The sequence below is a fragment of the Tinamus guttatus genome, unplaced genomic scaffold, assembly GCF_059628265.1.
Source record: "Tinamus guttatus ecotype Peru unplaced genomic scaffold, ASM5962826v1 Tinamus_guttatus_pri_ptg000330l, whole genome shotgun sequence".
Classification (NCBI taxonomy): domain Eukaryota; kingdom Metazoa; phylum Chordata; class Aves; order Tinamiformes; family Tinamidae; genus Tinamus; species Tinamus guttatus.
In genome coordinates, this window is record NW_028288864.1 from 896,546 (window position 1) to 911,347 (window position 14,802).

General features: G+C 36.7%; 1 protein-coding gene across 1 annotated transcript; it reads right to left on the reverse strand.

The window, feature by feature from the left end:
- Window positions 1-7,366: 7,366 nt before the first annotated feature.
- Window positions 7,367-9,171, reverse strand: LOC104575879 (parvalbumin beta). The gene is made up of 4 exons (XM_010223228.2): window positions 9,099-9,171; window positions 8,729-8,861; window positions 7,888-7,997; window positions 7,367-7,392 (listed from the first exon to the last, which is right to left on the reverse strand). Exons 1-4 carry the CDS (start codon window positions 9,157-9,159, stop codon window positions 7,367-7,369), a joined length of 330 nt encoding a protein of 109 aa, XP_010221530.2. The 5' UTR covers window positions 9,160-9,171.
- Between the last annotated feature and the right edge of the window lie 5,631 nt (window positions 9,172-14,802).

The following is a 14,802-nucleotide window of genomic DNA, read 5'->3' on the forward strand; positions in this document are numbered from 1 at the left end:
TTTAAATCTGTTCAAAACAGGATATAGCAAACAAACGCATGAAATGCAAATGCATCTTAACAATATTTTTTTTTCAAATGTTTGACGATTATTATAATAACTAGCTAGGGAGACTCCTCAGAGTAGACAAATCCAGTTACTTAAATTGACATTACTTCTGTTTCTACACAAATTATAATATTTATCAGACTATTCCTTAAAAAGAGCACTGCTGAAATAACTTCTTAATGAGTTTATGTAAATAATGTTGTGAGTCAATGACCAATTTTTTGTCTATTACCTGCTTCCTGTTTAAGAAGAGCAGATTTTTCACTCTGCAGCAGTTAATCGAGTCATTAGTGTTACTGGAATGCATGGCATTTGGCAATACAATATATCAAGATATGCAGTGGAGAAAAGAAAGTCAAGAAGGTTTGCTTTTGTTTTCTCCCCCAACAACTCCGAAGAATAAAAAGAAAACTGATACTTATCTACATAAGGTCCATCCATATGTAATTCCAGCAGTTAAAATCTTAGAACAATGGTTATTGTACTTACTACTGGTACAGCCCTGCACAGTAATTTCATCTAATTAATCTCTGGTCAGCTGCTCACCTTTGTAGTTTTCTCAGCTAGGTAAAGGAAAAATAGCTGAGGAGATACAAGGCAAAATAGTAATGTTGACTACAGCTTGCCACTCTGGCTTATAAAGGATTCAAAAGGTGACAATAACCACTACTTAGGTTACTGCTTCATGGATCAAATGTTTGATTTGAGACCTAGCTCAAATTTCTTCCTTAACTCATTAAACTTTTCTTTCTATTTAGATCCTAAGATAGTATGGGCAAGAACAACAATTTTTTAATAAATTCACTTATCTTCATTAAGTAATGCTCTGCCATCGAGACGTATAAGGTTTTCAGTTAACTCCTGGACTTCAAAGTCACTCATTAGAAGCAGTCAAATCCTTGCGAAAAGAAACTAATTTTGTTTCCTGGAGCTTGCTGATCATTTGAGGTATATAGAGAAGTTGGAGAGGAAAGATCTGAGGTGACAATGCGTCAAAGATAGATTCTGACAGATAATTTGTCGCCAAGAGAGGAAAGGCTGGCATCCTTTGGGATGATTTTTCTGCAGCAAGATTCGTTTTGCATTTCCTAACCATTTACAAAATTGCAGTGCTATCGCTGATCAGGGATGGAAAAGAAACCAATGCCAGTGACAGCAAAACTCAGAAACTAGGTATAGCTGAGTAAGGTAATCTTGATAACTGTATTGCTTAGAAGTTTGCATATACTTGGATGATCTCCTACTCAAAGTACCATCTACTTCGCGCATTTTAGATAACATGGCATAATAAACTTAACTGAATTATAGGAGTAATACTTTGCAAGGGTGGACGTTTATTTTTATATATATGTTATAACATGCATACACACAGCTTCTTTGCTTAGTGTGAAATTAAAATTGCAGTTATGCCTTAGTGGATTTTTGTGAGCATTCATTTTAGGAAGAAGTTTAAAATCGAGTTCAACAGATTTGAGGTTGTCCCTCTGAGACAAAAATCAACTTCCACCTTTAAGGTGATTCCACGTGGACAAGATTCTGGGATGAAGACCTAAAAAAACCCTTAAAAGCACATGTATATTTTGACAGTTTATTGTATAACAATCTGTTAGGGTATGTAATGTAATGTCCTCATAATAGGTGAACTGCTTTTAATTAATGGAAATAGCATGATTTGCTGAACAAGAAGTATTTTTGTGGAAGCAGAAGTTAAAAATTATGCAGCAGAATAGAGTAGTAAAACACTTACATTTCATTTTTTCTTTACATTGGTATAAGCTAATAGAGTTCAATACATTTATAATGACAGTGAGAACAGTATCAGCCATTGCAATTGCTCCACAACACCTGTGTGTCTGAATCAGGATAAAGAAATAAAAGGTGAAAATAATGTAAAAAAGAGAAGATCTGGTCACAGGTCTTCTAATGCTCTTCCTGCTTATCCTCTTTGTTCAGGACTGCGTATTAATATTTTTCAGTACCTAAGATTTGGACAATATTATAATCTGTCAAGGAATTAAGGGCACATACTATGCTTTCTACAGAATCATCCTGAAATTTTCTCACCCTTGTAGGTAGATTTTTGTACTCCATTGTGAAGTTTTTCTTTTTTTTGATCATCTCAAGTTCACAGGAAGCCTTACAGAAGACTTTCTTACCTTTTCTTGATATTTGTTACTGCCAAAATGTTTCTTCCCAGAAGGAATTTTTTCAATCTCTATGATAGTAGCATTGATGTCACTGAGAACAGAATTTCACTTTTGCTCCCACCCACTGCTTGGCAAACTGCTTGCTTTGTTTAAATATTTCATTTGTCATACAACACTAATTATTAAAAGCTAATGACCATGAGGAAATCTAAATCATATGGATTGGCAAGATCAAGGTGGACATCTACCATTCAAACTCAAAACAGTTTGAAACAAATTGAGAAGTACTAAAATATAAGGACCAAATGCTCCAGAACAGTATCTGGCTACCTCATAAGCTCTGACTTCTTGAGAACATGGGGATCAGAATAGTTTTTACATGTGGAAATATATTTAACAGCAGTAAAGTAAATGTAATGAGTGTGATAGTAAAATAATGATCTTGAATGAAAGTTTGCTAATAGCTGCAATAAGTTCACTATTAAGACTTATGAAGGATTCTTGTAATATTTGAAATTCAATACTGACGCCAAAAGTGATGCTGATCCTGGCTGAAAGATGGTTTACAAAAGCCTAAAAGAGCTGAATTTCAGAATCAAGTTGATGTCACTGTATATTGATACAGGTGAGAATCTAAGGTTACTCGTATTTATTTATTTATTAATGTCACTTCATCTGAAGCACAGGTTTCCCTTCTCTACAATTAGAATGAAATAATCCAGGATGAGTATATTATATAAACTGATATTTTAACTAGATAATCTACATCACAGATAAATTATCTGTTCGTTTGTGTTACTTTGGTGTTATACATGAACTCAGGTGATTACAGCTCTGAAGTGCAAAAACTGTGACCTCTGGAAGAAGATCTGAGTTTTCTAAAAGATCATATGAAGGCAGTGTAGTGCTTTAGAGAAAATACCTAATAAATCAACTAGAAGAACAATGGTTAGGTAACAAGCAGTTTACACCAGGGCAAAACGTGGCACAGAATCTGATTATTGTGCAGTTTCCAGAAATATTTAGCACTTGTTTCAAGAAAAACTATTTTGAGGCTTTTTGTTTGTTTGTTTACTAGAGATGTTTGTACGTGCTATTGAATTGTTCTTCTGAAGAATTTTCATAATTTTCTTTCTGCCGTTTTCCAGCACAATCTTAAACCTACTTTTTGTTTTGTTTTGTTTCAGACTTCCACAATTAAGCTGGAAGATGTAGTTCTGAAAAACACAGAAAACTTATACTGGTAAGTTCTTGATAGGACATTTTTATTTTTCACCCTGAAATAAATTTATTTTCCATGAAATCTGACACAAAACATTAAAATAGAAGTATTTTCAAATCAAGTACCGTTAACTTCTCTAACGAACAGAAGAAAATTTTATGTCAATAAATCATTGACAATTTGTGGACTCTTCTTGTCTTCTTTTTGTTTTGTTTGGTGGAAAGCACAGAGATTATTAGTATTGACAGTAAACCAAAGACATACGTCAAATAAATGCAAATGGAACTTCAACAGTATCCCCAGAGGGAAGGTGTTGAGACCAACTGCAGTAGCATAAAGCGATGCTGTAGCTGCTCTTCTAAAAACCACACAATTACATTGTTCAGCTGTGTTAGTGTCTGAGTTAGAACCATTGTATCATGATCCTGGACAACAGATTCTGTCTTTGTAAAGAGTCTGGAAGTAACTAAAAGTGATGAAAATAGGAATTCTGCCACTTCAAGCTGTCTCTCAAGGGACACAATGTAATCATAAAGAAATAATTACAGAATCCAATTTGAATGATTGCTTGGGCTATTCTCTTTGTAGTGTTTAATGGAGGAGTTTAAGTACAAATGATTTAATGTTTGATTTTTTTTTCTATACTGCACATCATATACAGTGCAGGATGAAAATAGTGAAATTCAGGCATCAGAAACTTAGATGACAAAACTTTCTTTCCTTGCGTCAAGGAGGCTGGGGATATTGTCCACAGAATGGAGCAGACATCTAGACTACAGAAACCACGAAATACAGAATAAATCCTACAGCACTGAGGGACTGGAGCTAAGCAAAGACAGGTACTTTTTATTGTGTTAGGAGAGATGTCTTTTATGCCTTTTTGAGTCTAAGTCACATCCTTTATCATTCCACATAAATGAGATTTATTTACCTGAGAATACCAGAGACACCAGAATGGACCAACCACACTTATTAATAGCATAACTAGTTAATAGAGATTTTTCTGATTGGGATACTTGTTCACTTAAAAAGCTGGCCTGAAGGCTGATTTTTGACAAGTCTCTGCTAATGTTTAATATGCTTTATGTTTGTCTTTAAATGCACTATCAAATGTCTTCATGACTCAGTAACGGTCATCTGATTCTGACCCTACACATGGCCTGCCTTCCTAAAGCACAAGGCAGTTACAAGCATTTATTTCACAGTGCCTGGCAGCCTGTGTGAGAGACAAAGAATTATAGAAAGAGAGTTTATTCTTGAAGACACAGATAGCATTTTCTCCACCGACCTACTCGGTGTTAATGCTGAAAAAAGGAAAGGTCTAAGAACCTCTCTAAGCAAGCCCTTTTTAACTTGCTGGAGTGGTCAGCTGGAGCTGATACCAGATCTATCTTGTCATTAATTTTTTAATGTCCTTGATGGAATGGTAAGTGGTGAAATTGTCTTCGATTTGTTCAGACCTAGCGGGATAATCAGTGTGGAAGTAAGTTTGGTTAAATAAAGGAATTATCTGCCAACTCAGAAATGACCTGAGCTCTGTGCCTTTCTCCATTAGCCATTAATACCAATACAGTGTTTTGAGATGAATAGGTAGCCTAAGCTGCATCTTGAAAATACAAAACTTAGTATTTGCTGAGGTATATTGTATTTTTTGACAATGACTACATCTGCAAGTAGAGATTTTCTTTTTTATTGCTCCTCTGAAATGACACTGAAATTGTATGAGTGAATTTTGTCAGTGGATAATTCTGTTTCACTGCTCAGGAAAATTCCCAGAATTAACCTAATTAGCCTGATTCATTCATTCGAGTTAATGGAAAGACATTTTTTGACATAGGCATGTCAACGTTTCCATAAGGCATGGAAACACATTACTGAGTGTTCATAAAACATATAGATTGCTTTCGTTTAATGATGGTGATTTCCCCGACATTATATTGATACTAATGTTTTCCTCCTTCTCCAGAATGTATAATCCTAAATGTGTTATGCATCAGTCAGTGTCACTAGAGCCTTGACAGATAATTTTGAGATTTAAAATCTGCAATTATATGAGACAATCACATAATTTTCTTCAAGATTAAGAAGAACTAAGAAGAAAAAGACTGTAGTGTCAGATTAGGTAATGTTAGCAATTAGTTCATCTGTGTAACGTTAATTTATTGCTGCATGCTTGTATTATGATACGGTCTCAATGACATAACCTTAGTGTTATTTTTCACCAGAACTCTAGCTTAGTCAGTGCACAAGTTGGATTAAGTTCAGTTAGAAGTCAGCTATTCAAAATCCTCCATTTTCTTCATTTCTTCTTTCCTGCTTGTAACTCCAACCTATCTCTAAAAAAAAATGACTAATTTCTCTTCATTCTGATGTCAATCTCAGACGTTTATGTGTTTATTTTTACAATGCTGTGTGGTGTGAATGTTATGTTATCCTCAGTTTAGAGACACGGAAAGGCAAGGGAATGTTGGTACTGGGACAGTATGCCCCTCTTTCCCAGTATGAAGCACCAAGGAGTTGATGATTGAAATTTTGGTGTACCAATGTTTTTGGTACACCAAAAACATGGCTCCATTTGCTTTCAGGTGCACTTGTTAGGGCTGGGAGAACATTGTGTCAAATTAGGCTTCCAGGCCAAATAATTAATAATTCTGTTAACAATTAATATTATTTATATTAATCTTGAAGAAGTCATTTCGGTATAGCTAGGGTTAACATGATTAAGACATGCCAAATACCTGATCTGGCTCTCTGATGCAGACTTTCAAGTCTCAGAGTGACAGAGAGTGGAGCTGCCAGCCCCCACCTGCTCTATGCAGGTAGACCCATGTCTTGCTCCTTTGTTTCTCTGTGTCATGTTGTGTCACTTGCCAGGTACAGCTAATATGCTAGAGGTGTGATCCACTGACCAGCTTGTCCGGCACGAGGAGTCAGGGCATAGGAAAACGTCCTGCACCCAGGACTGGCCACTAAAGAGAAATCAGTGTCCAAAGCAGGCTCACCAAAAGGCATATTCCCCAGCTGCAATGTAGCCCCAGCGACCTTGTGTCTGACCTGGTAGTCATGTCCTGTCCTTCCTGCTCCAAGATCTAATGCATAGTGTCTCACTGTTTGGAAGACAAAATTTTAGTGGTCTATGGTCATGGATAATTTAATCTGTCAATATTGGCTCATAGAGAGATGTGAACAAGATGGATACTAAAACTATTTTGACTTGACTGCATCCAAATAGATGAAATAGTATTTGAACTTCTTGTAAGTGGAACAGTGGTGCCATCAGGTGGGCAGGTAGGTGAGTGATTCCTTAGAGAATTAATAAAACATCCCATTGTGTGTATTTTGAATGCATTGCAATATCAGTAGTCTGTGTTCATCTTGGATCCAGTGGTTTAATATTAAAATAAACAACTTAATTATGGCTAGCTCCTGCCATTCGTATAGACTGCATCATCACTGTGAGATGTAGAGGCCTGCCTATCTTAATTAGTGTATAAAGAATGACATAAAAATTTACAGAGCATTAAATACATGTTTTACTTTTACAAGTATAATCTCACTGCTACCTGTTACTATGATCAGGTTTTATACCCTAACATTTTATTAGCTCAGTGTTTTTTTTTCACAGCAAGCGCTAGCAAATATTGAAAATAAATGGTCCACAGAAATGCTTTTAATTTCTCATTCTTTTTATATTTACTAGAATCTCTAAAGTCCAGAATTCAGATGAGTGGTTTCCAGCTTAATCTTCCAGTGATATAAAGATCTTCTGCTTAAAACACTGAGAAATATGGTTCAAATAGTGCAACACACTAGTTCAAGCCTTTTCTAGTAGTGTGAAGTCACATATAGGTGATCTTTCAGTGTACAGAATGTATACATAAATATAGAATCTGAGTAGGAAAGATTGTTGATACAGTACAGATAGCTTGGTCTTTATTTTAAATGCTTTTTAAGATTTGACCAGGGCTTGAAACTCTGAAAAAGAAAGAAAAGAATAGTAAAATTGGACCACATTTTTAATCTCACAATATGTTTTAATCTCACAGTATGTTTTTTAGAGTTAAAATAGGAAACAAATGATACTTTGTCTAATATTTTCAATTTTAGTGCATTGCATGCAGATAATAGTGGATACTTATAAAGTGTTGCATTTAAGTATCATTTTTATATTGTAGCAATAGTTCAAAAGTAAAAATCTGTGAAATTATATACTAAGATTTCCTAAAGATATAAATTATGATTCCAGTCCTGAAAAATCTTTGCAGATTAAAAATCTGGTCTGACTACAACTGTCTAGGGCAGAAAACAGACGGGCTCCGGTGTTAGACCTTTTCTACAATATGAGACAGAGCTGAGTGCTTCAGAATCAGATCCGTAACAGCCAGCACATGGAGCAAGGCAGCTGTCTAGAGCTAGATGCTAAGACATGCCAAGGGCAAAGATTACTCCATTTCATAAAAGGAATCTTACCATCCACTCCAATTTTACCATCTCCATCACTATCCCCAGCTGCCAGGAATGCCTTGGTCTCAGCGTCAGTCAAAGCTCTGGCACTGGCAGAGAAGTTCTTCAGGAAGAGTCTGTTAAAGAGAGATTAGCAAGAAATATCCAATAGTAGAAATATTTTAAGTTTGTTATTGATAATAGTTGTAAAATTCTGAACCTAATTGAATCTTTGAGACTATTTCAAAAACTCTTTCTGAAATCCTGTTGAATTCAGTGACAAAACTTCCTTCTACTTCAGTGAGAAATAGTAAGGAAGGAAGAGGTTGTTGCATAGTAATGTGTGAAAATCCCTTGATGACATTTTGACTTCACTGGATTGAAAAGGTAAAATTAAAACTGATTCTCTAGTGGCAAGATTCCTCTTCCTTATCTTTCTTCTCTCATCATGAGAGTGCCAAGAATTTAGCCACTTTTTAATTTTAAAGTTAAATACAATCTGGGAGAATTCAGGTGACAGGAACAAGATGACAGAGCAATTGCACTTTGAACTCAGTCTGGTAAAGAAACTTGCAATAATAGAAAGTAAACTCTAGCAGAGCTGCTATTTTTGTCTTTACAGTATGTCACTTCTCCATACATGACATTTTCAGTGCTGTAGAAATATTTTCTCCTTGTGATCCAACTTTTCATTCATATTATTTGTCTTGCAACCTCTTCAGCACAAGCACACACACACAAAAAAAAGATTTTGTTCTAGAATCCAAAGAAACAGAGTATATCCTGCAGGGAGTATATCCTGCAGACATTTTGAAACAGTAGAATAAAAACCTATTGGTAAATCCGCTAAATTTTTTGATTTACTTACTTCAGTTCATCTTCCTCAATAAAGCCGCTCCTGTCCTGGTCAAGAATTCCAAAGACTTTGGCCAGCTGGTCTTTAGACTTGGAATTAAGACCCACTTTGACAAAAAAAGTTTTGTAATTGAAGGAATCTGCATCTGAAACAAATAAGCAAGAGGTGATGAAGAAAAATAGAGATCTGGCAAAAAAAAAAAAAAAAGGCTTTTCTGCATACATCAACAAAGTGCTTCGCAGCACAGCGAGAAGTTACGTAATCTCATTCATTTCTTCAACTTTTTCTGTTTCGTTTGGAATTAAGGGTTTGAAGTTGAGAGGAAAGAGAAATTTGATAGATAAACTGCAAAGCCAAGAAGTTTTCAAAAGGTAAATATTACCTTGGCAGCTCTGTAGGCCAGCAGCAATTTCTGCATCTGTCAGGATACCAGCAAGAGCCATGTCCAAGGTCCTGTAAAATGGAAAATAATACTAGAAGGAATTAATACAGTCATAAATAATATCTATATGGAACTATGGAGGCTGATGCTATGTCGGAAGGAATAGCAGCAGCCATAAACTGTGATCCAGCGGATTGATTCACCGCATATTGATCTTGCTTTATCAGCCTTCGATGAGGACAGCCCCATTTGCTTAGTGGTGAAAGTCGCAACACACGTCCCACTGCAAAGCAAGGTTACTGCTCTGCAGGGACACCGGCTCTTCCATCGTTTCCTTGGGAAACGTGAAGTGGGTGCTCTCTGCTCTTATCTCTGGCTAGGAATATTGTGTGCACAGACTGAGGACAAAACCAAAATAGAACTGCACTGTGCTTTGGGATCCTAGGGTGTCTCCATTCTCTCCATTCTTTGTTTTTTTTTTTTTTTTTTGTGCATATTGATGTGATGACTGCCAAAGCTCCCAGAGGAAAGATTCAACTCACCTTGTTGCTTTGTTGTCCCCAAGCCAAGAACAGAAAACTTAAAAGAGATCTAGAGTCCCCTTGACTTAATTCTTTCTTAAATGGCAGAGACGATGACTTATATAGACCTTAGTTAAGTCCTCCCGACCTTTTACAGAAGTCCTAGAGCCACGTGGTGGTTCAGATACCCCAGAGGATAATTTACTGTAGCTGACAAGACCTGCTAGCTAATCAGATTTATATTTATATCCCAAGGGAATGTACATGGTGTTTTAGACAATATATAAGGTTTAGTGACAAGCAAAGTAAATCTTCTCAATGTGTGCCTGTTTTTAGTGTAACAAGTGGTATATTTTGAGCTGTGGATGCAAACGTTTTATAGATTTTTTAAATTTTATTTTATTGCTTAAATACTAAGTGTAGACATCCTCATGGTAAACTTTGACTTTTGATGTCCCAGTGCTGATAGCAGGTACCAATGAAGTATTACTCATGTAGTCCTCTTAGCAGCCTTCAAATAATAGCAATCTTGGTGACATTCGTGATAGATATATGTGACATACATGTAGAATCTCACACAGATAACTCTTCATTTTGAATGATCCCAGATCGTTTTTAATAAACTGTTATTCAGTTCCTGAAATTCAAATTTTAGTCACTTTAGAATATAAAAATTTAATAGCAAAAGACATTTGTTCAGTGTTAGTTCACTGCTTGATGCACATTTGAAATAATAACAATAGTCAATGTGTCCATTTACATAGTGAAGGCCGTCGTTGTTCAGTGGCACGCAGCAATATGTACCAGCAAAAGGCAAGGCAAGGAGTGAAGCTGAGCAGTGAACTCAAGTGATCCTGATTTAATGAACATTTAAGAAATAACTCCATATCAGAAGTCCACATTTGTTGTTAACACTTTAAATATTAGGCATTTTTGTGGCCAACTGGAGCTTGCCTGTAGATGGCACCAAAGACAGTCAAGTCTAGCTGAGAAGTCTCTGTGAAATCTCTCTGGGGAGTATTTAGGATGAGAGAACCAAAGAACAGAAAGTGGGAACAGGTCCAGGGGATGTCCAAGGGGCTTCTTTTTTTTTAATAACAATGAGGAAGAACAGATTATGTCAGCTAGATACAGAAAATAGATTTTCCTGTGTTTGTGCTGGCTAAATGTTACCATCTCCTAGAGAGATCATTGCAAATATGAAGTCAGTTTCTTCTTTAAGCCCAGGAGTTAGTGCAGAAAGTTGGTGTCTAGGAAATACCAACAGATGAATGTCTAGGTTTGATGAAACCAAAGCACTTCCTTTTGAGTCAGATATTTATACTTTCTTAATTTGACATTATTTTGACATAAATTTATATTTGAACTCTAGGGTCAGTAGTGTCTCTTTAAGTTAAAAGCACCTTATCTAAGGGCACCTTCTCTTTATATTGTAATTGATGTGGTAAGGTGGTTTTTTTCTTTCAGAGACAGTAGGTGCTGTTTTCTGTTTTCGTGAGTGCAGGACACATTAATGTGCAAATCTAAAGATACTGAGCACTCCAATCAATAGACAGTTTGCTCAATAGGCCTTTAAGTTCAAAAGTAATGTGGAAATGCAAGGAGGTTGATCAAATACGAAACTTAAAATCAATTTGGATTCCACAGCATCCGCTTACTGGAATGTTTTAAAATGCACAAACAACTCAGGGTGAAACTGTTAGGTATATGTCTGTTCGGGGATTTCATCAAGATGTATCTATTTCAGTAACCCATTCCAGGAAATTAATCCTGCCTTGGCCCCTCTGCCCACGCGGTTTGTGTGAAGAGCTCCAGCCGTCTCTGATGATGCTGCATCAAAGATTTTCCACATGGGCTGGCTGCTAACTCAGAGACGAAACTTTACCAGTCTGTGTGTAATGAATGTTCTGACATCCCCTTGCCCTTTCGCTGCTCTCTCACTCCTCTTAACAGAAGATTAATGACAGATTTTGAAAAGTTAGAGAGCTGAAGTTCATTTTGAAAGTTCAGTTTGAAAGTGGCTGCAAACTGGAATTTCTATGGGAACATAAAGGTATCAGGCAGTCAGCTTCTGTTATGTATCAGGAGATTTTATCCTCTCACGCATCATTCTGTTCCTTTATCCTTCCTTTTGGAGTACAAACCAAAATTCTGGTTTGAGGGACATGATGAGTTCAATACCAAGATCAGTAAGTTTGGGATGTTGGGTCCAAGACCTGGGCCCACTTTATCCTATGTGGAAGAGCAGGTGTATGAAAATCAGTTTCTTTGTGTTCATTCAGTTCCCACTACACAGAGTTCATAGGAAATCTTTATCTGAGAAAAGGAATTAGAGATTAATCTGCTCACATAAGTTAGTGAGGGGTCTGGGTATGTGTGGGAGGTGTGTGTGAGAACTTAAGAGTACCTGGGCTTTGCTGTTCAAATTTTGCGTCACTCGTTGGTTACCTTAAGGAAAGGTAATTAAACAAAAGAATTTGTATACAGACAACATTTACTTTATCCTGGGAATTATAAAGTTGTATTATACTGATTAGGATGGCCTTACTTTATGAGCTGAGAACAAAATACCAGGATCTTGCTAGATCCTTTCTGCATTGATGTAGCATAAACAGTTTATAGTAGAATCTTGAGGTTTTCACTGTGCACTTAGCTTTCATAAAAAGTTGATTTAAAGGATTTAATCCCTAATTAGGTTGCTCAGAGAGATTATAGAACATCCAGGGGAGATACCCAAACTCAGCTAGAGCAACATGCTCTAGAGTTGGCCTTCTGATTCAGGGCTTGGACCAGATGCCTCCAGAGGTTCCCTCGAGCCTAAATTACCCTGTGATTCTATTCCTTACTTGGGATGTATGTACACTCTAATATCACCATTTACCTCATTCCTATGTCAGATGGCAGCCATGTAGATATTCTGCAGTCAGCAGGTTTTGTCCAACACGCTGCCAGTGTCCCGGGTCAGGGAACAGTCCTGGCTGTTTCTTAAGAAAATTGAAGACTGCCACTGGCTGAACTTAAATTCAGCGAAAGGGCCTTCCAAGAAAACTTCCTGTTTGGGATGTTTTTGTGCATTTCCTTAGTTCTGTGAATGAATTATAGGACTTTTCCTTTCGTATCTGCTGTTTACTTTATTCTGTGGCAATATGCTGTGACAGGATGTGCAATAAGAGACAATTAGTACCTGCCTTTGCTGCCTTGTCTGGAATGCAACGTTAAGGCTTAGTCATGTTTTTTTTGTTTGTTTGTTTTCAAATTTCTTTGCAACTGATCGCTGCTGGCAATTACAGAGGTTGTTTGTTTGGGCCATAACTGTTAGAGTATACCTTTAAATACAAAATGAGGAATATTATTGTCGTTTGTTAATGCTTCCTTCACACAGCTAATGGAAATTGTTCCCTCTTGATAGAACCAGTCAGAGTACGGGAGAAGGAATTGGGGCTTTTGGAGTTTTATTATAATTTCTCACTAGGGCAGCAGCTGGATGGCTTTAACGAGATACAAAACTCATCTTGTTGCCAAGAATTACTGAATAAATTTTCTTACGAACAAAATTCTCTTAAGTGTTACTTAGAGTTGCAGTTACTTAATTCCCATTTGTGGCAACAGGAGGGATGACATGCAGTAGTTGAGCCTGTCTGTATGCAGGTAGGGGTGGCTATATACAGTAGTCTTGCACTTCTGGCATTCCTCATTGGACTTTTAGGTGTGAAGGGAATGCAATATCAGGTTTGTCACCTGTGTTATTCTCATTTGTGCCCTCTGTTCTGGAATGCTGATGTATTTTAGTGATTATTGGTGTGAGGAGCTAATGCATATAATGTATATCTGTATATTGCTGCAGATCTGGGTTGCTCTGGATTTTTTATTCTGTGGATAGGAAAAGGAAGAAGGTAAAGGGAACCAACAGAGTCTCTTCATTATGTAAAATATTTCACTGTTACAATTAACACCAGCTATAATTTAAACCCAAATTTAACATCAAAGGAGTCAGGGATAGAATTAGGATATAAATTCTTGATAATTCTCCCCAGGCTTCAGTGAGGCTGATTGCTAGAATTCGTCTTTTGCATCAACAGTCTTAAATCTGCCAAACAGCTTTTTTACATGCTTGGGTACAAGTGAGCTGTACTTGCCTCGTATAATCATCCTGCAATTCATGGAAATGCCAACTCTGTATCTTACATAAAAGTCACAGAAGACTTTGTTTCTTCTCTTTTTTTGAAACAGCTGCCAAATTACGTTATAATTACCCTGTTTCAGCAGGGAGTATTAAAATGGCAGTCTGCTTGTGAGCTGGAACCGTGTCATGGTTGGGATGGGAAAGAGACAACTTAATGTTGGTAGGGAAATTTCCAGCCCACTCAGGCAGAAATGCACAACATCCACTCAGTCTGCTGAGGCTGCATTTAACCATGAACATCACTCCTACGTTAATGCAGACAACGCTCTAGTGAGTTCTAAGCCTCTACGAGCCATAGCAAAAGAAAGACTAGTTCATAATTTGTAGACTTAAGTAAATTGCTAGTATTATTGGGCTATATTGATAATTAGATAATTATTCACAGTAATAAATGAGTTGAGTAATGGCTGTTATTTTAACAGTTATTTAATTTGTTTGGCATTAGATAATCAAAGAGCAAGACTAGATAGTTTCGTTTGTAGCAAACATAGAATTTTACAAATGTGGTAAAGTCTTACAGTTTTATAGGTGTTAAGAGGTAAGAAGCAACATGCTTGTTATTAACAGAAACCCCCCCAGTCCTGTGGCCTGTGTCATCAAGGGACTGTGACTTTTGACAGTGGCAGGGTTGGGATTAGAACCTTCTCCCCTATCTCACAGCTTCCTTAGATTTCATGAAATATAAATCTTCATAAGGGACAGTTACATTTTATGCTGTAAACACTTTCCGATGATATGTGCTGTAGCCTAGTACTTGATTTTTTTAAAAAATTACACATTTATTCTGTGCTTTGAGCTACATGTCAACTCCTCTCATTTTTTTTCCTCATAGTCTCAGCACTGGAACTGAGTGAAGGTTATTTTTAGCTCTCTTGTTAGCATCTCTCTTCAAGGATCAGAGAATTAAGCACATGTAAGATCTGTGTCTGTAAGGTGAGGTGGCAAGTCAGTATGAACTGGAAAACTTAAGCAGAATCAAAACACTTTTTTCCCCCCATTT

Excerpts from the sequence above, each read along its gene's own strand:
- LOC104575879 (XM_010223228.2), bottom strand. The coding sequence starts at position 9,159 with ATGGCTCTTGCTGGTATCCTGACAGATGCAGAAATTGCTGCTGGCCTA. Across the intron at positions 8,862-9,098 it reads TGGCCTACAGAGCTGCCAAG|ATGCAGATTCCTTCAATTAC; the intron begins GTAATATTTACC and ends TATTTGTTTCAG. Across the intron at positions 7,393-7,887 it reads TGGTAAAATTGGAGTGGATG|AGTTTCAAGCCCTGGTCAAA; the intron begins GTAAGATTCCTT and ends TTTCTTTTTCAG.